This window comes from Miniopterus schreibersii (genome assembly GCF_964146895.1).
Source record: "Miniopterus schreibersii genome assembly, chromosome: 1".
Classification (NCBI taxonomy): Eukaryota; Metazoa; Chordata; class Mammalia; order Chiroptera; family Miniopteridae; genus Miniopterus; species Miniopterus schreibersii.
Genome location: NC_138101.1, coordinates 1,642,485 through 1,665,463, shown reverse-complemented (window position 1 = coordinate 1,665,463; position 22,979 = coordinate 1,642,485). Strand labels below are relative to the sequence as shown.

General features: G+C 67.1%; 1 protein-coding gene across 3 annotated transcripts; it reads right to left on the bottom strand.

The window, feature by feature from the left end:
* Positions 1-6,858: 6,858 nt before the first annotated feature.
* Positions 6,859-22,918, bottom strand: DOK7 (docking protein 7). Of its 3 annotated transcripts, XM_081159237.1 has the most exons (7): positions 21,499-21,589; positions 21,387-21,432; positions 14,257-14,487; positions 12,882-13,082; positions 8,913-9,032; positions 8,208-8,327; positions 6,859-7,866 (listed from the first exon to the last, which is right to left on the bottom strand). In XM_081159237.1, the coding sequence occupies exons 1-7, from the start codon at positions 21,550-21,552 to the stop codon at positions 7,124-7,126; spliced, it is 1,515 nt and encodes a 504-aa protein (XP_081015363.1). In that variant the 5' UTR covers positions 21,553-21,589; the 3' UTR covers positions 6,859-7,123. The 3 variants fall into 3 exon arrangements, with proteins under 3 accessions (XP_081015363.1, XP_081015365.1, XP_081015364.1); XM_081159239.1 differs by lacking the exons at positions 21,387-21,432; positions 21,499-21,589 and adding an exon at positions 22,843-22,918; XM_081159238.1 differs by lacking the exon at positions 21,387-21,432 and having other exon boundaries at positions 21,499-21,582.
* Between the last annotated feature and the right edge of the window lie 61 nt (positions 22,919-22,979).

Below are 22,979 nucleotides of genomic sequence, written 5' to 3'. Positions count from 1 at the left end.
GAGCATCGACCTGGGATCCAGGCGATCAGGGTTCGATTCCCAATCAGGGCACATGCCCGGGTTGCAGGTTCGATCAATGACTCTCATCATTGATGTTTTTCTCCCTCTCCTTTCCTCTCTGAAATCAATAAAGATATATTAAAAAAAAAATTTATGTTTGTGGCCCTGGCCAGTTTGACTCGGCAGTTAGAGCATCAGCCTGCAGACTAAAGGGTCTCAGGTTCGATTCCGGCCAGGGCACCTACCTTGGTTGCAGGCTTGATCCCCAGCCCTGGTCCAGGCGCCAGGGCTCGTGCGGGAGGCAACCAATCAATGTCTCACATCGATGTTTCTCCCACTCTCTGAAGAGCAATGGAATAAATCTCGAGTGGGGATTAAATATATGTGTGTGTGTGTGTGTGTGTGTGTGTGTGTGTGTGTGTGTGTGTGAAGGCATTTCCTCCAGTTGTCACAATAGGCACAACGTTGATCCTGTCCCCTTCCTGATGTCCCTGATGTCTGTCAACTCTAATGAGGTGTTTTTCTTTCCTGAAGTTGTAGGTTTGCTGTGTCATGGATGTCTGAGCCCTCCCACCCAGAGGGGACCCCAACACCACTGGGGCCCTGGACCGGGGTGCGCTGGCCATGCCTTGCCCTCCACTTGCAGCTTCAAAGGCGAGTCCCACTGCCTTAGATCCTGTGTAGAGTGTGGGGCAACGCCTCCTCCAGGGAGCCCAGCTTGTTTGCTGGCACAGCCCCAGCACCCTTCTGTCCCACCCCAGGGCTCAGGGTGGAGCCTGCTTCCGCTGCCTTGACTCCCCAGCTTCAATGTCCACTCAGAAGGCGGAGCAGGGCAAGGGGGGCTGGTGTCCTGGAGACCACCCACCCGAGACCCCAGCTGAGGGGAGAACACAGAGTGTCGGCCTCTGCTCTCCCCTTGGCGGCTCCCACGGACGCACTGTGTCTAGTGGGCTTGGGAGTCAGGGAGGGAGGGAGATGGACGGGTGGATGATGGGAAGAAGGAAGGGCTGGGTCTGTGTGGGCTGTGGCGGGAGCCCCCCGCGGACAGAGCAGAGCCCCATCTCTTCTCCGAGACCAGGGGGGAGGACCCAGCCCCGACTCCTCTTGTGCCTCGGCTCTGAGGGATGGCAGGAAGCCCACCACCACCTTGGCAAGCCCCCCAGCATCCAGGCCCGTGGCCCACGGAGCCACCCCCCCTCCGGCACACAGTCAAGAGTGCTGCTCGACCCCCAAAGCCACGGGCACTGCTGGGAGGAAACACGTGGGAACCCCCACCCAGACCCACTGACGTGGGGCTAAGCCCGCCCTGAGCCCTTGGCCGGGTCGGTGACCAGACTGCCCCAGGGCCGCTAGGCAAGGCCTCCGCCCACCACAGACACAGCACAGGGAAGAGAGCCACTGGTCCTTCAGGAAGATGTGTTATTAAAAATAGAACACTGACAACTTTAATCTCTTTACATGACTAACGGCAATGGGTCCCAATAAGCAATACAGTCAGTAAACGCATGTGTCCGGTCAGAATGTGGGCCAATCCTCCCGAATCCAGGGGTCAGCCGGTGGCACCATCCGGAGCGCAGGGCAGCAGTGCCCAGGAGGGAGGACAGCGGGATGTCCTGGAGCCCATGGCTGCAGGATGCTCCACGGGAGGGGCCTGGCCCCACCAGGCCTGGCAGGTGAGGTTTGGGGACATGAGTTTTGCTGTCAATTGGGAGGCCGCCATCTCAGGGAGGGAAGTGCAGTTTGCATCCCAGGGCCACGGGCTGCCTCAGGTGACCATTGGAAGCAGCCTCCCTGCTTCAGGTCCAGAGGGTCTTGTTAAGACCAAAGGCAGGGGCAGCTCTGGGCACCGGGGACCAGCCAGGCCCACGCTGCGGACAGCAGGCCACAACAGAACCCAGACCTCCAGGGACACAGCACAGGTGATCAGCGGGAGGCTGACTTCTGGGCTCACTGTCCCCACCGCTCAGCCACGGTGCTGTCCAGCGTGGGTGCTGCGGGCCGCTCAGCGAGGGGCCCCCTTCCGCCTGGGCTCCAGCTCCGCCAGCCGCTCCTCCCGGGCCTGTGCGTGCTGGGCCCCCACCCTGTGGGCCGCCGCCGTGGCCTCGAGGTCGATCTGTGCGTAGTGCGAGGCGCTGGCCCCTGTAAGCAGCCCAGGTGAGCTGGCCCAGGTGCCCCAGGACGCCCACTCCTTCAGGACAGGGTGCTGGGGCTGGAGGTTCTACCCACCCCATCCACCCAGCAGGACCTGAGGTGGGGCCTGAGTGGGGACACAGCTCAGCAGGAGGAAGGACAGGGTGGCTGGAAGAGCCCCGCCTGAGAGCTGAGGTGCCGGGGGGCTAAGGCCACCCAAGGGCCCCTGGGCTGGCGGCCCCCACTCCCATCAGCTGTGTGGGGACCCACCTTGGACTCCTGCACGGGCCTCTGGGAGCTCCAGGCCCAGGTAGTGCAGCTGCTTCTTGGAGGAGGGGCTGGCAGGGACGTTCATGTAGGTGGTCGCCTCAATGCAGGGCCCCTCAGGCCCCGGGGCTCCTGCAAGGAGAGGGGCTGAGTGTCCCCAGGGGGTGGCTGAGAGCTGAGTGGACCCCCAAGAGTTTACAGCAAAGAGCTTCCCCCCAGCGCCCTCAAATCCCCCACCTTCCACTTCTGCAGGGCCTGGGAGGGCCTCCTCGATTTGTCCATCCTGAGACCCCACCCATGTCTCTCCCTGACCCTTCACCACTGAGCTTCTGGAAAGGGTGTCCCCACCCCCACCCAGTGCACACCCCTGCCTGCTGCAGGGCGCGGGCCCCTGGGCCCACCGAAATCCAGTGACCACACCTTTCTGTCTTTGGCCCCCCATTATGTGACCCACTCTCCACCCTTGTCCCCCCACCCCCAACCACCCCTCCTGGCCACTTCCTCCTCAGGTCCCCAGCGCCCTGCTCCTGGCAGGCAGGACACCCCACCCTGTCCACGCCCCAGTCCTTCCCCTTGGCTGTCCTGGGTGATCCTGCCTGCACCAGGTTCCAGGGACCCCGCCCCAAGCACAGGCCCACACTTCCGTCCACAGTGACACCTCCTTCAGGATGGCCCTGGGCACTTCAAGTCCCCTCCTCCATCCTAGAAACTGCCCCGGTGGGGTTCAGGGCAGGCCCCCACGTAGCAGGCTGCCAATGCACACTGACCCCCTTTTCTCCCCAGGCTGGGGCAGGGCCCGACCACGGGGGACCAGGTACAGGTCCCACCCTGCCACTCCCCAGCAGCCCCTCCACTCCTGCCTCAGGTCCCACAGCAGCACCGCCCACTGCCTGCGGCCCTCCATGGGTCAGGTTTCCCGGCTGGGCCATCGCTGTGGCCACGGTGACACCCCCCCCTTGTCCCGAGGCTGTGCAGGAGCTGGTTCCAAAGCCGAGCCTACCTGGATGCGTCGGGAGCCCAGGGGCTGAGGCAGCTGCTCCCTAGACCAGAGAGAGCTCGGTCAGCCGTCCACCCGGCTCCCACACCCTGCGCCGGGCTGAGCCGAGACGCCGACCCCAGGAGTGACACAGGACAGGGACCAGGCCACCCACAGCGGAGACTAGCCTGGGCCCCTCACCGTGTGCCACAGGACTCCCGCCTGTCCCTGAACCCTGCCGCCCACAGGACCTGGTCTGGGGCCAGGCCAACTCTGGCCGGGCCTGTGCTCTGAGCGGTTTTTCTGGCTCGCAGCCTTGTCACCGGCTGCCGCCGGGAGATGCGAGGCTGTGGCCTGCACCCCCGGCCGTAGGCTGCAGAGGGGCCTGGTCCAGGTGCCTCTTCCAGGCTCAGAGCCAGAGGAGAAAGGGGCTCTGATGGCCTCAGAGCTGAGGACTCTGACCAGGATGGAGGGAGGGACAGTGGCCCATGGCTGGCACATTCACTGCCTGCAGGGCCTCTGTATCCCAAACCCTGTAGGAACCGGCCCCCCACAGGGGAGGGCAGGTGACCGACAGGGTTCTGGGGAGGGCAGCTGGGCAGTGGGGTCTTGTGGCGGGAGCTGGGGGCTGGCGGGGGTGCGGAAGACAGACTTGCTTTCCAGGAGGGTGAAGGTGCTGCCATCTCAGGACACAGCACCCACCCTGGTCCTGGGCCAGGCTCCTGAGCACCGGCCACTCTCACCTGTCACCGGTGTAAAGGAGTCCCATGCATGCTGGGACCTTGACCAGGGTGCACCTCACCTCCAACACCCAGGGTTACAGGTCACTGCCCCCCGTAACTCACACAGGGGCCTCCCGACCCCAATTCTCGGCCCCACCTGCCCTTGGAGCCCCCCACAGATGGCACCTGCTTCAGGGGCCAGTCCTGCAGGTGCAGCATCACACCCAGCACTGGGTGTGGGCGGGACACAACAGGTGCCCTGAAAATGAGCCGCAATGTGTCCCTCTCTGGGGGAAGGACCAGGTGAGGGACAGGCGGGGCCTGAGCGATGAGGACTGGAGGACTCTGAGGAGCGTCGGCCCCCTCTGGCTGCCCAGACGCTCCCAGGAAGCTCTGGGACACCTGAGAAGCCATCACTCCACCCACCCACCTGCCCTGGGGAGGAAGCAGGAGCAAGGGACCCTGAGCTCACACTAAGAATGGGACGGAGGAAGGAAGGTGCCTCGTGTGACATCCTCGGGGTGAAAGGCTGTCCTGGCAGCCCCCATGCCTCCACCCCACCCCACTCCAGGCCATGCTGGGATCAGAAGCCTGAGGCACACTCACTGTAGGGACCCGGCCCTCCTCCTCCTAAGTCGGGAGACGCATGTCCCCCAGGAGCCCCCAAAGGGCCACGGCGGTCAGTGTCCACTCCCATGAAGGGTCCCTCCCTCTGGGTGAGGACTTGAGGCCAGCAGCCCAGTCCCCACCCACCAGGTCCTTGGGTGCCTCCTCCAGCCAAGAACTGATGCTGGAAGGCCTGGCCACCTGGCCCCAACCCTGCCCAGTCCCTACCCGGGCAGCCCAAGGCCCGCCTCTCCCACCTCACCCCCCAGATGGCCCTTCCCTCAGGTCCCAGCCATCTGCCTCGGTCAGAGAGAGGAGAGGCCACAGCCAGGACGCCCACGCGTGGCGGGGCACAGCACCACCCTCCCTGGCTTCCTGGGGATGGGGGGGGATGTTGCTCAACTGCTGGGGCCTCAGTCTACTCTGGTTAGAGGGAAGCCTGCCCCACCCCTGCCATCTGTGGGCAAGGAACCCATGGGCAGAGGACTCGTGAGAGCTGGTGGGACTGAGCCCAGCCCTCCAAGGCCACCCCGCTAGCGGGCAGCAGCACTCACAGCCCTGTCTTTTTGCACCAAGGCTGGTGGGGGTCCCTCGGGGGTGGAGGTGATAATGCCACGTATATAATGACAACTCCGCTAACAGCCCTCTGTGAGCAGTACTCATGTTATCTCATTACACCCCACACCCTGCACCCCCATGCCCGGGGAGGCTGGGACCGTGGTCCCATCTATGGAGGAGGAAACTGAGGCTCAGACAGGTGGAGTGACTTGCTGGGGCCACCCCGCCAGCAGGTGGGCCCAGCTCAGCTGCCGAAGCCTGCCTTTCCCACCTGCAGGGCTGCAGGGCCCCCCAACTCCCCTCTCCACAGGACAGGGCATGCCCCCAGGACATGCAGGGGAGACGGTGATGGTGTCCCTGGAGCTCCGCCACCCATGTGTGGGAGACGGAATGAGGGGGCGGCCAGGCTCCAAGCCAGCACCCTCACTGGCCCAGAAAGCGAGTGCCCACTTCACCTGGACACAGGCAGCCACCTGCCTGAGCCCCAGGGGCCACTGAGGACCTCACTGCGGTCTCCAGTGAACACGCAGAGAACACACGTGTGCACACACATCATACAGGCCACACACATGCACAAACACATGCAACGTGCATGCTGCATGCACATGGACACGTTGCACACACCATGCACACAGCAATACATGCATATAGATGTGCATCGCACATATCACGTACACAATACACATACATGCAAATGAATGCACACATAACACACAGCAATGCACGTGCGCACACACCGGAGCCCCGTGGGCTTAAGGCTGCTAGACAGGCGCGGCCTCGAGACCTTGGCGGGATTTGAGTCCGACCCCTGCGGGGGGCTGGGGGGGGCGGGGGGTGCCGGCCAGACGGAAAGGACAAGACGGTAAGAAAAGTACGTTTTATTTCCAGTCTAAGAATTTATTACAAACTGTCAGGTTTTAAAAATGTAAAAGAGCAACGGACGTCTTCAGCCAGCAGCGAGGGCGCGGAGCGCGAGCGGGACGCGAGCCGCCGCCCGGGGCTGGTTCCAGAGCCAGACGCGCCGCGCGGAGTCCAGAATCCACGCACCGGCCGCGGCGCACGCACAACCCAGCCGAGCTGCACCCCATGCAGGCGGGCGCGGCCCGCGGGGGCCTGGGCCCCGAACGCGAGGGACGGGCCGGAGCCCCGCGCGCTGCGGCCGACCACCCCCCCCCCCCGCCCTTTGCAGCGGGGCCTCCCCCAGGCCGCAGGGAAGCCGGCCCGGCTCCCGCCCAGCCCCCCGTCCTCCAGGTCCAGGAAAGGGTGGCTGCGGGGCGAGCTGGGGGCGGTCCCCCCACAAGTCCCTGGGCCTCCTGAGCCTCAGTTTCCTCCCCATAGGACAGGCCACCCGTGGGCGCGGGCTCGGGGAGGAGGCGGGGTCAGAAACGTAAAGCTCGCCCCGCACCCAGCGCGCGCAGGGGCCGGGACTCGGCGGAGGGATTTCACTCCCGGCGGGCGCGTGGGGCGCGGCGGGGCGGGGGGGGGCCCTGGGGGCAGGCGGCGGGCGGGGTGGGGCGGACCCCGGGCCCCGAGCGCCCCAGGCCCGGCGGGAGGCCCCTCGAGCGCAGCGCCGCGCGCCCAGCGCCGGTCCCGGGGGGCAGCTGGTCCCTCCGCGCGCGCCCCCCGCCTGCTGCGCTTTGGGGGCGGCGCTTCCAGCCGCGCGCCAGCCCGGCCTCCCCGAGTCCTGCGGGTCCTCGCGGCCGCAGCACCCTCCCCGCAGGCCCGGCCCCCGGGAGGGCTGCCCGGGGGTGGCTGCCCCGCCGCGCCCTCCCCACCGAACGCAGTTGCCGGGGCCGCCAAAGGGCAAGTCACCCTCTGCGGAGGCGGCGCCCCCCGTCTCCCGTCCAGGGGGCCGTGCCTGCCCTCAGGGAGGGGGGTTTACCTTGAGTCCTCCACAGACCGGACACGGGGCAAAGAAAGCCGGAGGGGGCCCCGCGCGCGGGCCGCCCGCTTCCCAGGGCTCGCGGGGGGCCGGGCCGGGCAGCGCCGCCTCGCCGCCCGCGGTCTCCGTCTCCTGTCCCCGCCGCCTCGCGCCCAGCCAGCCGGAGGGACACCCCGGGGGCGTCTGGCCGCCCGGGTCCCCGGCTGCGCCGTGGTCGGGGCCGCCCTGCGCGGCCGCGGTCCGGTCCCGGGGGGCCTGGCGCAGGCCGCGGGGCGTGTCGTAGTGCGGCCGCGGGGCGCCGGGCACTTGGTACTCCGCCGTCCGGGGCGGGCAGGCGCAGGGCCCGGGCTCGGGCGCCCCCGCCGCCGCCGGCAGGCTGAGCAGCGAGCCGAACTCGTCGCCCGCGCGCCGCACGTCCAGGCTGCTCCCCGCGCAGGACGAGACGCTGCCCGAGCAGGACGAGTGGCTGCCGGTGGCGATGCCGCTGTCCGAGGAGCTCTGCCGGCCCACCTCCTGCAGCTGCCGCGGCCTCAGCGGCCTGGGGGGCGGCCTCGAGGCGCCCGGCGCGGCCTCCCCGGGGGCCTGCGCCCCCGCCGGCCCGGGCCCCTCCTGCGACGCGCTGCCGGAGGACTCGGACTGCTCCGGCCACGCGGCCAGCCGGCTGCCGGCGCTGACGTCCGAGTGGCTGGCCTCCGACGAGGAGCTGGACAGGCTGCGGTCATCCCCTGGGACGAGAGGGGGCGCTGAGGCCGCGGCGAGGACCCCGAGGGCTTGGGGGGGGGGCGGGGAGGGCGCTCCCACCGGGACATCCCCCGGCCCCGCTCCCCGCCCCCCCAAACCCGGTCAGGAGCCAACAGCGGGCACCCTGAGCCCGCGGGCCTGGGCACAGGTGGTGGAACCAGGCGCAGGGGCCGCGCCTCGCCGCCCTGGCGGCTGCCCCGGGCTCCCCTCGGTGCCCTGTGGCCCCGAGAGTCAGGGAGCAGGAGATGCACCCGAGGGAGGGAGGCCGGAGGCCGGCCCAGGGCCCGCCCTCTGCCCCTTCCCCGCCGCCCAGAGGTGGCCCTACCTCCGCTGCCCGGCCGGCCGCAGTGGGACAGGAGGCTGAGCCGCTTCTCCAGCTGCAGCGCTTCCAGGGCCTCCTGCGCCACGCGCTCCTCCGCCGCGGCGGGGCCCCCGGGGCTGGGGTCTGCAGAGACGGGAATCAGGGCCGCAGCCCGGCGCTCCCCCCGCAGGCCCGCGGCCACGCCCCGGGCTGCCCGGACGTCAAGGGGAGCCCAGCACCGTCGGGGCCCCGCGCGCCCCGGCGCAGCCCCGGGGGCAAAGAGGGCCACGGGCGAGCCCCCGGGAGCCCGCTGCCCGCAGCGCGCCTGGGCTGCGAGACGGGACAGCGCCAGCAGAGGGCGCTGCCTGCCGCCCGGGCCGAGGCTCGGGACTGGGGCGCTGGGCCCCCCGCCAGGGAAGCGGCCAGGGACGAGGCGCGCCCCCCGCAGCCTCCTGCCCACACCCTGCGACCCCAGGCACACACCCCACCCCTGTCTGGGCCCAGGGCTGCTCAGACGGTCTCCAGAAGCCCGTCCAGGTCTGGCTGACCTGCCTGGCTGACCACTCTGGTTGGCACAAAGGTCCGCAGTGTCCCAATGGCTCAGGCCCGGGAGGAAGACCTGAGCCCCCAGGACCCCAGCAGTGCGGCCCCAGCCCATCTTCTCAGCTGCGTGTGGGGAGCGGGCAGAGGCCCAGGGACCCTCCCGCCAGGCCACCTGCCCCCACACACCTGGGAGAACCGGCCGGAGCCCGAAGGGGCCCTTGGTCGGGGAGATGCCTCGGACGATGCAGTCGAACAGGAAGCTGATTTGCTCGCCCTCTGCTGAGGACAGGAAAAAGACTCCGGCCCCTGCAGGGGACAGACCCATCAGCCTGGCCCGAGCACTGGGGGGGGGGGTGATGATGGGGGACCCCTGCGCAGCAGGTTCAGGGGCGAGGGGTCTGGAAGGAGGGAAACCTGAGCAAAGCCAGGAGACCACCTGTCGGGATCCCTAGTGGGCCGGACCACCTCCTGCGTGGCAGGGATGCCGTGGGAGAGGGAGTCCACCCTGCTGGCCCCAGGCCTCCCCTGTCGGCCACTTCCCATCTCCAGAGCCAGGGTGAGGAGCTAGGGGCCTCTAGAGGCCGGTGGCCCCAGGAGGAGACAGGAAGGGGTCCTGGAGGCCCAGGAGAGCCCAGCAGCCCCCTCACATCTCCAAGTTCACTTGAGAGTTGGGGAGCAGGGCTGCCCAGAGCAGGGGTCACACCCCAGGAGGGTGGCTGTGAGACCTTAGCCACCTTGGGGACCCCACAGCTGGTTTCCTTACCCAGGGCTTAGTGTGTGTTAAATTAGGGTGCAGGTAGACCTCGGGAAGGGGCACCTGCTCCGCGAAGAAGCAGCCACCGTGCTGGGCTGGCCAGCATCCTGGCCCACCTCACAGCGCCCCCTCCCCTGGCATTTTTGGGTGGGAAACTGGAGCCCAAGGTGTAAAGGTGCAGGGTGTCTTGCCTGTGGGGCTCCCTCCCAGCACAGTGAAGGCCTGGTGTGGGATCCCAGACCCGGGGGCTCGCTCGGGCAGAGGGGAGCACCTGGGACAAAGGGGAGCCTGGGGCAGAGGGGGGCGCCTGGAGCCTGCCACCCCAAGGTGGTGCCAGAGCAGAGGGCAGGCCGGGTGAGTCAGCAGGACACCCACCCGCCCTCCCGCTGGGCCGCAGCCCCGCCGGGTGAATGAAATCCCTCACCAGGAGTGAATGGGGCGCTGGGTCACGTGGGGCTGGCAGGCAGGGTGGCCTCACCGCACAAGAATGCCTGGGGCTCTTGCCCTCTGTCCGTTGCCCAAAGAAAGGCACTCGCTCCCGAGGGGAAATTCCCTGGGCGCCACTGCGGGCCACGAGGGGGGACGGTAAGCCCGGGCTAAGGCCTCTGCCGCCATCCTGAGCTCCTCCAGCCCCACCCCTGGCAACGCCCCTCCCGGGCCCCCAGGCACAAGGGGGTGCAGTGCTCTCAGCTGCTGGAGCTTCACCCTTGCAATGCCCCCAACTGGTGACCTGCTGCTGCAGAGATGAGGAGACTGAGGCCCGGAGAGGGGCCAAGAAGTGGGCTCAAGCCGGACGCCCACTAGGGACACGCGAGGTGCGCAGGGGGCTCCCCGCCAGGGCGCTGGGCAGAGCACTGGGCCGCCTCAGCCCCCCCCAGCCAGCCGTGCCCCGCCACAGCTCCCACAGAGGCCAGGCCTCTAATCCCGAGCTCACAGTCAGCTGGCAGCCACCAGGGCACAATCAGTCCCCTGACTATAAAAAAACACATTATGAGGGGAGAGGAGCCGGCGGCATTCCACCGGGGCGTCTGCCCAGCGTCAGCTCCTGAAGATGCGGCTGGTGAGGCCTGGGGACACGGCCACAGACCCCGCGCCGGCCAAGCCGCCGCAGGGGCGCCCTGGGAGAGGACACACCCCTCGGAGGGCTGGACTGCCTGAGCCCTGTCACCAGGCCGCCCAGGACATGGCTCACTGACCCCTCGCTGGCCCCTCACTGACCCTCCCTGGGCTTGTGCCCGGCGCTGCCCACAGGCTCCCCAGGGTGGGGTGGCTCCCAATCCATAGAAGATGCTGGAAGGGGGAGCAGCCTGAGGGCTGAGGCTTTCCTGTCTCCCAGGAGGCTGGACCGGGCAGGGAGCTTGAGCCTGCCAGGGCGCAGAAGAGGAAACTGAGGCTCAGAGAGATTAGTGGGTGTGGCCGAGGTCTGAGGAATTTGCAGATAGTCACGCACTGTCACTGAGGTCCTGGGGTGAATGGGACTTTATCCCCAGGACTGAATTCCTCCAATTTGGAGATTTGGGGTGAGGCTCCCATGTCCTCACCTCCAGATGGTCCCTCACGAGGCCACAGTGCAGGGGACAGGGTGCCCCACCCTGGGGCTGCCTCTGCCTGGGAGGAAACATGAGCAGCTGCCCCAGAGGCTGCTGGGAGCCAGGCTGAGCACACACCACCTCGGCTGGCCCCACCCCCTCCACCTGTGCGGCCACCGGGCAGCCCCAGCTCCACCACACTCGGGCAGGCAAGTCTGGACGGCTCTGTGCCTCAGTTTCCTCATCTGTAAAATGGGGGTGATACACACACCTCATAGGACCGGCGTGAGGACCGAGAGGCCAGCACCCAGAGCCCCAGGAATGTGGGACCGCTGCAGGGTGGGTGGCGTGTCCCGTCCCTGGCTGGGTGCCCCTGTGCAACCTTGGTCTCGGGTCATCTCCCTGGACACTCACGCCCGGAATCAGCCTGGTACGCCAACGCCACAGTGGCTGCCACAGGAAGACAGACTCCTGGCCCCACGCCCACCCTCAGAGGGAAACTTCAGCTGTGACAAGTGGTCTCAGACCCAGGGAGCCTTGAGCTGCTCCTATGAACCTGAACCGGTCCCTGTCCTCTGACCACAATTCATCGATGTCCCTCCATCTGCTGCCAAGTGGAAGGGAGATAGGCCGTGGCTCAGGCTGCCCCAGGGTCACAGTACTAGAGGGGCTGGCACTGGGGAGAGGCTTCAGGTCTGCACCCCCAGCCCAGGGATCCTCGCCTCTCCCCTCCTCCCCGCCCACCCCACAGTGCCCCTCTCTTGCCCCCCTTTCAATCACCACCTTGTTAACGGACCTGGAATCCACAGGCCCTTCCGACCCACAGAGCTGCTAGGAGCTCGGCCCCCTCTCAGCTGGACCTTCTCACATCCAGAACCTTCTCACGGCCCCTGCCTCAATCCCATCTGCACCCCAGGGCCAAAGTTATCATCTTAAACACAGACGTGTTGGTGGCCCTCTCCTGCTCAAGAGTCTTCAATGGCTCCCTGCTACTCTGGGAACAGCACAAACTCTGGCCCCGTTTACTGGGCTTTTCATACCCTGCACGGCTTCCTCCTTCCCCAGCCTTGCCTCCGCCACCCCTACCTAACTGGGCTCCTGCACACGCCGCGTGGCTCACTCGTCCTTGCTTGTCACAGGTCTGGGAGCACCCTCTCCCCTCCAACCCCACCCTCCCCTTCGACGCCTGGGCTCACTCCTGGTCACCCTGCAGAAGCCCCACTCCACGCACCTCCTGAGAGCCTCCCGCGGCCCCCAGACTGGAGCCTGTGCCCCTCCCCAGCACCTACGCAGGCTCCCGTCTTCCCAGCCCAGCACCGGGGCCTGGCAAAGTCCCGAGCAAGGGCCCGGGCACTGCCCCAAGCTCGAGCTCAGCTCCACCAGCTGCCAGCCTCGCGGCCTCTCGAGCTCAACTCCTCTCAGACCTGCCCTCAGAGCGGGCCTGGCGCTGGCCTTCCTCTGGGGCGGGGGCAGCCCCCCCTCCCGCCCGGGGTGTGGGCGCCCACAGGAGCCTCGGCCCACAGTGTGTTTCCCCACACCCTCCACACACCGATTTACTGTCTTTTCATTAAATCCGAGCGGCCCTGACGCTTGGTGGCTCCAGCGCAGGGGCATGAACTTGACCTGAAGGCCTCCCTCGGAGATCCTGGCGCCTCCTGCACGGCCTCGTGCGTGGGTCCCTTCTTTCCCTGTCCCTACACTGGAGCCCCCTCCCCAGAGGGGGGAGCCCAGGGTCCGGGCTCAGCGCTAAGCACCCGTTTTGAGAGACATCACCCACGGGGTCCCCAGACGCCAGCTAAACGGTGTGTCAGCCGGGCCCAGGCGGCGGGGCACAGGGGCGCCTGCGCCCAGGGTCCCCACCTGCATACTTACAGTACCCACACCTGGTCCCGCCTTCGAAGATGAATCCGTTTGGCACGGCCCCGTAGCGCCGGAGGTCAGACAGCTTCCACTGCCCAGCGACAGCGGGGGGGACGTCCCTGGCCACAACGAGGACATCGTTGCAGAGGTGGAGAGTGGCGGGGCCGCTCTCCAGCTTGGTGCCCGGAGCCACTGTCACGTGGAACCTGTGCACTGAGGGTCGGGCAGGGCAAGAGGGCATCACTGGGGGGGGGCAGGAGGGCAGGGCACAGAGGGGCAGCGCCAGCCGCCGTGGCTGCCCTGACCTCTCCCATCCTCCGAGGGTGGGCAAGTCCTTGGAGGGGCTGCCCTGACCATCCCTGCCCACCCCACAGCCGCAGGTGGCCCCAGCGAGCTCTGGGACAGCTCCTCGCTGAGGCTGCAGGTAGCACCCTGCGCGGGGTCCGGATCACAGGGCACCTCCCCTCAGGAAGCCGCCCCCTGCAGCCTGTGTGGCCCCAATCACAGACAGGGAAACTGAGGCTCGGGGAGTCTGTGGAGTGTCTGGGGCCTGCCTCACAGCTGGCCTGGCTACGGGGACACCCAGGAAACTGCAGAGACCCCTCCCCTCCCCATTCGGGGTCTCCCTGGTGCTGGGTACGACCAGCTTGCTCCACGACATCCCCTCCTCATCGCAGCCTGGCCCCTGGCCCCTGAAGCCTGTACGAGGCGGCAGTTGTGAGCTGTGTCCCCAGATCGTCCCACCTAGGAAAGGGGTGCACACCTGGGGCAACGGGTCCCCAGAGAGGATGGCAGCCAGAATGCCTTGGCCACCGTCTCGTCTCCAACGCCCCCGTCCTCCTCCCAGTGTCCTTGTCTTGGTTTCTACTAAGGCGCCTGCCCAGCCCATAAGAGAAAGGGGAGCCGTGCCCGAGCCAGGGCAGCTGGCGAGACCCCAGCAGGAGAGCGTCCCTTCTCCCCGGCACCCTGCCGGGCTGGTCCGGGGCTCCTGGAGGGCGGCTGCGGTGCCCAGCTGGACTGGGGGCAGGGGAGCGAGGCTGCGACCCCTCCTCGCCTCCCGGCCCCAGCCCCTCACATCTGCGCGCTGTCCTGGCTCTGGGTTCGAGTGGCCAGGTTAGGGAGCACTGTGGAAGGTCATGCTGCCCTGGCAGCCACCCGCTTGGGTTCAAGGCCCTCGTTCTAACTCACAGGGTCAAGCCAGGCTGCGAGGAGGCCTCAGCGGCCCCGCCTGCTCCCCCACCCTGGCCTTGACCCGGACCTTGGGCTCCTAGACTGCGGGCCCTGAGACACTCCTGCTCCACAAGGCGCGGCTTCCGTGGCCGTGGGTGAGGCCCGGCACACTCGGGATGGAGTCTGGCGCCCCGGGCCCGTGTCCCGCATCACTCACCCTCGCCGAGCGCATAGCGGATCCGGGCGTCCCAGGCGCACATGGCCTCCCGGCTGTCGAAGCCCAGCATGACGGCCTGCGACAGGCAGACGATGGCCAGCGTGTGGGCCAGACCCTCGTAGGGCAGCCCGGGCTCCAGGCCGCAGATGTCCTCCAGCATCAGGCTGCTGCGCTCCCGCAGGCCCTTGGCTCGCTCCGCGCGGTCCTTGTAGGCCAGCATCAGCAGGCAGTCTGCGCGGGGACAGACGCCGAGGGCCGTCAGGGGCGCCAGCCGGGGCAGCCGCCGCCCCCGAGGCCCCAGCGGGCCCTGGGCTGGGGGGGTGACCCTGAACAGGCCACCCAGCCACTCTGAGCTTCCGTTTCCTCGAATACAGAACGTCACCCCGCCCCACGTGGCCCACAGGGCAGAGGGCCCTGAACACCAAGACCGAGTCCTGGCCCCAGCCCAGAGCATCCCCAGACCTGCAGCCCCCGGGACCCTTCTCAGGGCTGCAGGGACTGCAGGGGTGCGCTGGGTGGCTTGGGGGATGGCACAGAGCCTGCCCAGGGCCTGGGCCGCCCTCGGCCCTCCTGTGCCCCTTCCTGCTCACACCACACACCCCCCTCCTGGATCTCTGGTTTCCAGCCCCGGAGAGAGGGCAATGCCAGGGGGCCTTGGGTCCCACTGTAGACCTCACACGAGCCCGTCTCTTCCCCGGCTGCAGGGGACATGCCTGAGTCTGGTGACTCGGTCTCTGTCCTCAAGTTCAACATCGCGGTTGCGTCCCTGTCACCCCAATGGCAAAGCAGGCAGCCGCTTAGCAGGGTGAGGGGTGGGGTAAGTTCCAAATTCGGGGGCACCTCCACCGTGTGCCTCCACCCCCCCCCCCCACCCCCAGGGCGCAGTCTTTGGTGCAGGCCCAGTGTTTGGGGGCCTAAGGTAACATCAACACACATTTATGTGTGGGACACCCCGAATCCTGCAGGAAAACACAAAACATGGGTCCCCTCGGTATGCAGGTCCCGGGAGAGCAGGGCAGGGACACTGCCCCTTGGATCCTTCAGAGCCAACCCCAAGTGACCACGATGCTGACCCTGCACCTGTGGGAACCAGCCTCGGAGCTGGTTTGCTCCTGCCGGGCCCCCCCTCTAGCCTCCGTCCCAGCCTCAGGGTGAGGGGGCCTGAGCCCCTGGAGGCCACTGTCCCTCCAGACCCCCATCCCAGCTGCTGGCCTCTGCGGTGAGACAGCAGGTGACTGTGTCCAGCAAACCCACGTTGACACACTCGGGGGGGGAGATGCAAGGGGCCTCACCTCCTATTTGATAACATGCCCGTTGTGTTAAAATCTTTATATCAGGGAAAAGCGAAGATGTTCCCATTTTGAGAAAGAAAAAAAAAAGAACTCAGCACCCACAGAAACCCGTCTGCCCACCCGAGGGCTCCAGCACCTTCTCTCCCTGGGGGGCCCAGAAGAGGCAGCCTGGCCTGGCCTGGGGAGAGGTCAGTCACACGGTCAGCAGAGGGCCCGTGTCATATGAAGATGTCCCCCAAATGTGTCACCAGAGGCCCGAGAAGGAAGAATTTGAGGGCAGGCGGTGGTCACAGAGAGGTCAGCAGTAAAGGACTCGAGGTGAAGACGCCTTGTGGGGTGAAGAGAAGCCCTGGGGCAGGGAGCTGCAGGGGAGTGGGCGTGAGGACAGCCCCCCCCACCCCCCACCTCCCGCGCCCCCCCCGCAGCAGGCTCCGCATCCCTCGGGTCAGGTGTCCTGCCGGGCTGTCTGTCCCTGTCCACTTGCTGTCCCCTCCTCCCACCCAAAGGTGAACTCTTGAAGGCGGGGGGCGGCCCACTTCCACTCTGCACAGGGACAGCCCCAGAGCCTGGCACAAAAGAGGGTGGGGGGCCCATCAAAGGAAAAGCCATTGCTTTAGGCATTACCTGCCCGGCATGGCAGAGCGTAACTGTCACCTCCTTGGCTCTACGAGTTACGCTCCCAGTAATACAGCCAAGGGCAGAGCTAGCAAACCTTCCGTGAGGATTAACTACCTCACTGTGAAAGCAGCTGACAACCGCGAGTGAAAGGCCGGGTTCCAGTAAATCTCAGTCACAGGCTCAGGCAGGGGGTGGGGGCGGCTGGGGCAGTGGTCTGCCGGCCCCTTGTGTAGGTTCCAGTTGCTACCACGGCCACTGCGCTGGCGCAGAGCTCCCCGCGCCTTCCCAACACCCCCTGCTGCCGAGCAGCCCCCCATCCTGGATGCCGCACGGCAAGCCCGGTTTGGGGGCCTGTGTGCATGTGTCCCTGAGACCTTCGTCCCTGGGCTGCCCCAGCCTCTGGATCCTGGCCGAGTCCCAAGGGCCCCGCACACCTGCTCTGTAAGGAGAAGCCACCCGCACCCGCACCTGTCTCTGTCTGCAGTGGGCTGAATGGGGGCCCCCAAAAGGCCCTTCCACATCCTGACCCCCAGACCCTGAAATACGACCTTATTTGGAAAAAGGTCTTTGCAGACAGACTGAAGGATCTCAAAATGAGCTCACCCTGGATCGGGGGGTGGGGGCCCTAAGCCCAGGGAACTGTCCTTATCAGAGAAGGAAGAAGAGAGACCTGCAGGGAGAGGCCACGTGAAAATGGGCCATGGAGAGATGCGGCCACCAGCCCGGGGCCACGGGAGCCGCCCGGAGTCTCCCCCAGCGACTCAGCGAGAGAACGGGCCCTGTGACACCCGACTCAGGACTCTGGACTGTAGAGATAACTGTCTGTGGTTTTCAGTCCCCAGCGTGTGGCCATTTGTTACTCTTGCCCCCGGAAACCAGCCCAGTGGCTAAGGCACTGACCTTGATTTTAAATATGAATGAAGCAGGGAGAGGGCCAGGCTGGGTAGGGCTGACCCAAGGCAGCCGGTCACTGGAGCAGCTGACATTCGCCCCCCACTCAGCGCCCACCCCCTGCAGGGCGGTTCCGTTAGGGGGAGGGGAGGGGGCCCAGGGGGTCCTGTGTCCACAGCTTTTCCAACCCCTGTCCTCTCCCCATCACTTCGGGCAATAAATGGATCCTATTTTTAAAAACCCCTTCTGAGGGAGCAGAGGCTGTTTAGGGCAACGCTGCTCCAGGAATAGGCGGTGGGGACACGGGAGTTTCCAGTCAGGAACCCAGGGGACAGAGCCCAGAAATCAGACACTGAAGCAGACGACAGAGGGGAAACCTTGAGGAAGAGTAATTCGGGGGACAGGGACAGGCACTGGTGACAGTGAGCGGCGGTGCCCCTGAGCCCAGGGTCAGAGAACAGACTTCAACTTCCGAGTGATGTAAGGAGCCGGCCCAGCAGCCCCACAGGGAACAGCATCATGCTAGAGGGAACAGCCAGTGCAAAGGCCCAGAGGCAGGGACCCAGAGGGCTGGGCCAGTAGAAGGGGGAGGGGAAGAGTGGTCCCAGATCAGGTGTTTAGGTCAAGTGGGCCTGGAGAGCCAGGCAAGAACCTCATTCCAAGGCCCCGGGAAGCCCTGAGGGCTCTGAGTGAAGGGGCCTGGCCTGGCTGCGAGTGGAGGAGGGATGCTGGTGACAGCGGAGGCCTCCCCGCTGCAGCTGTTCAGAGCCAGGTGCTGCTGGCCTGGGCGGGGGGAGCCTAACTCACAGGACCTCTTGGAGGCAGGACGAGGGAAGGAAGAGGGAAGGGATGCTGGAACCAGGTGGGGAGGGGCCAGGGTTGGGGTGCTGTCCTGACACGTGAACCCGAGAGGCCTATAGGACGGCGGGCGGCGAGCAGCAGGCAGCTGAATGTAAAAATAACCGTGGAGTCATGAGCACTGCAAGGCGTTTACAGCCGCGGGGTGGGAGGGTGTCTGGGAAGAGGAGGACCTCCAGGCTCTGGGGGGGACACCACAGCACGGACCAGAGACGGAAGCCGGCTGGAGATGGAGGTCCACACCCACGTGGACGCAGAGGAGCCGGGATGGAGGCGAGGAGCAGCAGCTGGATTTAGCCCTAAGAGGTCACAGTGACCTTGAGGCAGTGTCTTCAGGAGAGGGGCTCCGGCTGGTGGTGCAGGCGGCCTGGGGGCAAGGGGCAGCCGCTAAGCAGCTGGGGCGGGGGGACCACTGACCAGTCCGGTCTGCGGGTGCCTCAGGCTGCAGCCAGGAGGCGCCCGACCGACGCGCAGGCCCGGACCGTTCACCCGCTGACTCAGGAAGGACCCATATTCGGGGTGGGCACCTGGGCGTGTGGAGGGCCGGTGGGCTCACACAGGCATCCGGGAGTATGCAAGCTCCGGGTGCCCGGCTCCCACCCCCCACCCACCTCTGTGCACCCTGGCAGGGGTCACCATGGGAGCCCGACGAGCACTGGTCCAGATCGCGGGGTCCACGGGAACAGAGCTAAGAGCTGAGCTGAGGGGCTCTGATTCCCAGGCTCCTGCAAGGGCTCCACGGGGACGGGGGGCTGGCTGCCACCCACCCCTGTCCACAGGCTGCCTGCCCTGCCCAGACGCAGACATCACACCCATTCCTATGGGACACCAGCAATCCAAGGCCAGGAGATGAGACTGGGGGGACCCTCCCCATCACCACCAACCAGGACCCTTGTCCTCTAGGGAAACAGCCACCTCACAGAGCTGACAACCACATGGGGAGGGTCCTGTGCCTGAGGTGCTGCCAAGAGCAGCTGGGCTTCCAGCCCCTCACCCGGCAAGTCCCAACCCTGCCAGGCTGCCCGAGAGGGGTGATGCTGCTCTGGGGGATCCCTGCCCTCAGGGCCGACCCAGGGGGACACAGACGGATGCCCACATCAGTGTGCAGCAGGGGCTGACTCTGCAGCCGGCCACGGGGCAGCAGGTTGGTGTCAGCACTCTGCCTGTAATAGCCCCAGAGGCCCCACCGGCTCTAGGACTCAGGGTCCCTCCATGAGGCTTTTCTGGGCCGAACGAAGCCCCCAGGGGACCTGCACAAGACAGGTAAAGAGGGGGTCCCCAAGTGCGGGGGGCTGTAGTGCCTCTGGAGGCCCTATCCCCAGGCGGCACCCTCCTGGGGGCACACACCATGCCCCTCCCACCACCTTGAGCCTCAACGTGGAGGAAGAGAGAGGCTGCCCAGGGCCACCAGATGTGGACGGGACCAGAGAGGGGACCCAGACATGAACTCTGTCTGGGACAGAGCCTGGGACCCGGGGACAGACCAGCTGGAGCGCTGCTGCCCGATGCGAAGATGTATCGCTTCTCTTATCAGAGGTGTTTTCCCTCTTCCCCGACTAGACCTCACTCTAGGAAGGGCTCCTGGTCGGAGAGGGTGCGGGTGACAAGGTGCCCTTCGAGCCCGCCACGCCCCTGGTGGCTCTTAACTGTCCCCGTGGGCCCTCAGGAACAAACAGCAGCTTTTAAAAATAAGAGTCCTAGACCTTCTGCCACGAGGAGGCAGGGGTGCCCTTGACCTCCTCTCCTTCAGGGGCTCCCCTCTCCGCCTCACCCAGGACCTGGGGGGTCTTCGCTGTGGGGTCCTCAAGACCTCGGACCTGCTCCCCTCCCAGGAGCCCACCTGAGGGAGCTGGTCTTCGGGACAGGGTGGGGGCTGGATGGAGCGCAGCCCCGGCACCGGGCTGTAAGATTTCCACAGCGGACAGCAACCCAGAGGGGACGGAGCGTCTCCCACTCCCCTAATGCCCCTCAAGGCCCTGCCAGCGTGTCCTGCACTCTCCTCTCCACCAGACCCCCTCAAAGCCAGCCCCGCCTTTGGGGGAGCCCTTCCTTGGGTTCTGGAGCGCTCTCCCACGGTGACTGCTTTCCCTGCGGCTCCCAGGCTCGTGGGGAGGACCCGGGGACCCCGAGGATTCTGCCGTGCTGGAGACCCACGCACACTCCCAGGGCACCCTCCAGGCCAGAGCCCACTCTCAGGAAGCTCTGATGCTGCGGTGAAACCCGCCACCAGCTGCAAGTCACACCCCAACGGGGACAAAGGCAACCCCGGGGCTGCTCTTCCAGGGGGATCCCCACCCTGAGGTCTGCACAGGCCCCAGCTCACCACGCACCCGCCAGGCGACGCCCAGCCCGCAGCCAACCCTGCTGCAGCCACAGCTGGTGACGCCCTTCGCTGTCGCCGCCACTGTGGGCCTTTGTGCCCCTGCCCCTGCCCCCAGCCTGGCCAAGGCCTCTCCATTCCCTGCCTGCCGGGGCCCCTCTGTCCCCCCAGCCCGGCCTCCCTGCAGTGCCCCAGGACAGGGCGCCAGGCACAGGGTCTGGGCCTGAGATGGTGAGTGAACCAAGCAGGAGCCCGGCCCCAGAGGGGATGCGGAGGCCCAGGCGGGGAGGGAGTGTGTCCGCGGCCAATGCAGGCTCCTGCACTGCAGCCCGGAGGTGCCCGAGGTGCCCGGGGCAGGCTCAGCAGAAGGGGCTGAGGAGGGGCTCCAGGAGAACAGGGAGGGCACCCCCACACCCCTCCGGGAAGTGACCGCCACCCCGCGTCCCGGAAGACTCCCTGGCAGGCCCACACCCCGCATCCACAGACCCCCGTGCCTGGGCCGGCTCCAGGGCACCTGTCTCCGGAGCAGCTGCGGCCGCCCAGCACCCGGCCTCCCAACTGCGCTGGAGTCCCTGGCTGAGGATGCCCACCTTCAGGCTCCCGGCCCCCCCTCCCCGGGCGCCGGCACCCCGTGCTCTCCTCTGGAAGGACTGCACCCCCACACCAGATGGGCCGTTTTCCTCAGGCACAGAAGCACCCCTGCTTCTGCCCGCGGCCAGGCCTCTGCTCTGCCTGGGCAGCTGGAAAGGCTGGGGGGCAGCAGCGGTGCCAGGCCCCACCCGTGGGGTTCAGGGCCCCCTCAGCACCCCAGGGCGCAGAGCTAGTTCTCTGGGTCCCCGCTCATCGGGGGAAGGCGCAGCAGCCCAGGTTTCTGCATTTGCACCCCCTGGGCCTGGGCCCCCCCGCAGCCCCTCTGGCCGCAGCTGCCCTTCTGGAAACGGGGCTCCCGCCCAGGACCTGGGGGCTGCCAGGAGGGCTCCCAGCCCCGCGCCCGGCCTGCGGGAGGGTCCGGGAGGAGGAGGCCGAGCCGGCCGAGCGCTCTCCGGTTACAGCCCCGGCGCCGCCGGCTATTTCGGGAGCGCTGGCCGCTCGGGCGGCCCGGCCCGGGGGGGCGCCGGTCCCCGCGCCCCGCGCCCGCCCGCCCCGCTCACCTGCCACGGGCGACGGCTTGCGCAGCACCAGCCACCTGGTCTTCCACTGCGGGGACAGGGGGGTGAGCGGCCGCCCGCGCCCCGCGCCGCCCCGCGCCCGCCCCGCGCGCACCTTCCTGCCGTCCCGCAGCTTGACCTGGCCTTCCACCAGCGCCGCCTCGGTCATCTTCTGTCATGGTTCCCGCGCCCGCGGCCACCCCAGCCCAGGGTCACTTTCAAAATAGCTCCAGGAGGGCCCTGGGCTGGGCCGCGAGGGCGGGCCGCGGGCGGGGCGTCCCGCGAGGTGGGCGCCTCCCCAGCGCACAGCGGGCGCCCGAGGCCGGCGAGCCTGGGGACCGGCGCAGCCTGGGCTCAGACCCTGGCGTTTCCTTCCTCCCTGAGCAGAGCGAACAGCCCAACAGGAAGGGGACACTCCCGCGTCCAGGTCCCCGGTTTTCAAGTTTATCTTCAACCCACCTGGCTTGACCCTCGGGCACCTTCCCCTCCCACCACCCGGGCCGTCACCGGACACCGCTGACAACAGACTGACTCTGGGACGGCTCAGCAGGCCCTTCAGTCCCCTCTTGTCTTCTCCCAGGCCACCCCCGCCGCCCAGGCGGGGTGACAGGGGGGGCCATGCGCGTGGCCTGCAGCGCCGACCCCAGTTCCTGCTGCTGCGGGTGCCGGTGGGACCAGGGCCCACTGTGCGCACTGCTCCACCCAGGGCCCTGTGTGTGGTCTCCAGCCAGCTGAGCACCGTCCTCTGAAGGTGGCCGGGAGGAGCTGTGGGCTCTGTAAAGGCCACCGGGAGGCCCCTCGCGGCGAGGGAGGGAGGAGGGGGACCGAGCGTGGGGATTTCCCTTCCTCCACCCTGTAGCTCTGGCTCAGAGGTTCCCGTTCTCCAGGAGCCCAGGCGGTCTGGGGACCTCCCAGGGCTACACCTTGGACGCCAGTCAGCCCCCATCTCTGACTCCAGGAGCATCCAGGATAAGGGGACGGCACAGGTGTGGGGGGGCAGCACCCAGAAATGCCATGAGAAGCAATGTGCCCTCCTCAAGGTCCCCTCCTAAGGGGCTTAAGTTCTGGCAGGGGTAAGAGGGAAGAGCTGTCCTATTAACCCGAAACCCACAGGCAGGGAGGCTGAGTTCCTGGGCACGTGTATGCCTTTACATTGTTCAGATCCTTAGGGCTGGGTCCTGCCACCCACAGAAGATGGAAGCGACGCTCAGAGCAGGTCTCGCTCCCAGAGCCTGGACCAGGGGCAGGAGCTCCGGTTGAATGCAGAGAGCCAGGTCCACCCACTCAGGGTGCCCCCTCCCCACTGTCCCTGGGATCTGAGAGGGCAGGTCCCTGGCGGGCCACGAGGTTCATTCTGATGCCCTGGGATGTCTTGCCAGGGCCTAAAGTAGAGCAGGGTCACACCAGGCCCAGGAAGCAGCTCTGTGTCCCCTGAGCACCCCGCCCCCATCCACATCACCTGTGTAGCCACTTTCCCGGAGCAGTTGTCCAGCTACAGAGCCCCATTCATGAGCCCCACACATCTCAGGCCCCAGGCGCTGGCCTCGGACAGCTGGCGTGGGGCTGGGTGGCGGCTGGGGGCTGTGGCCACCAACA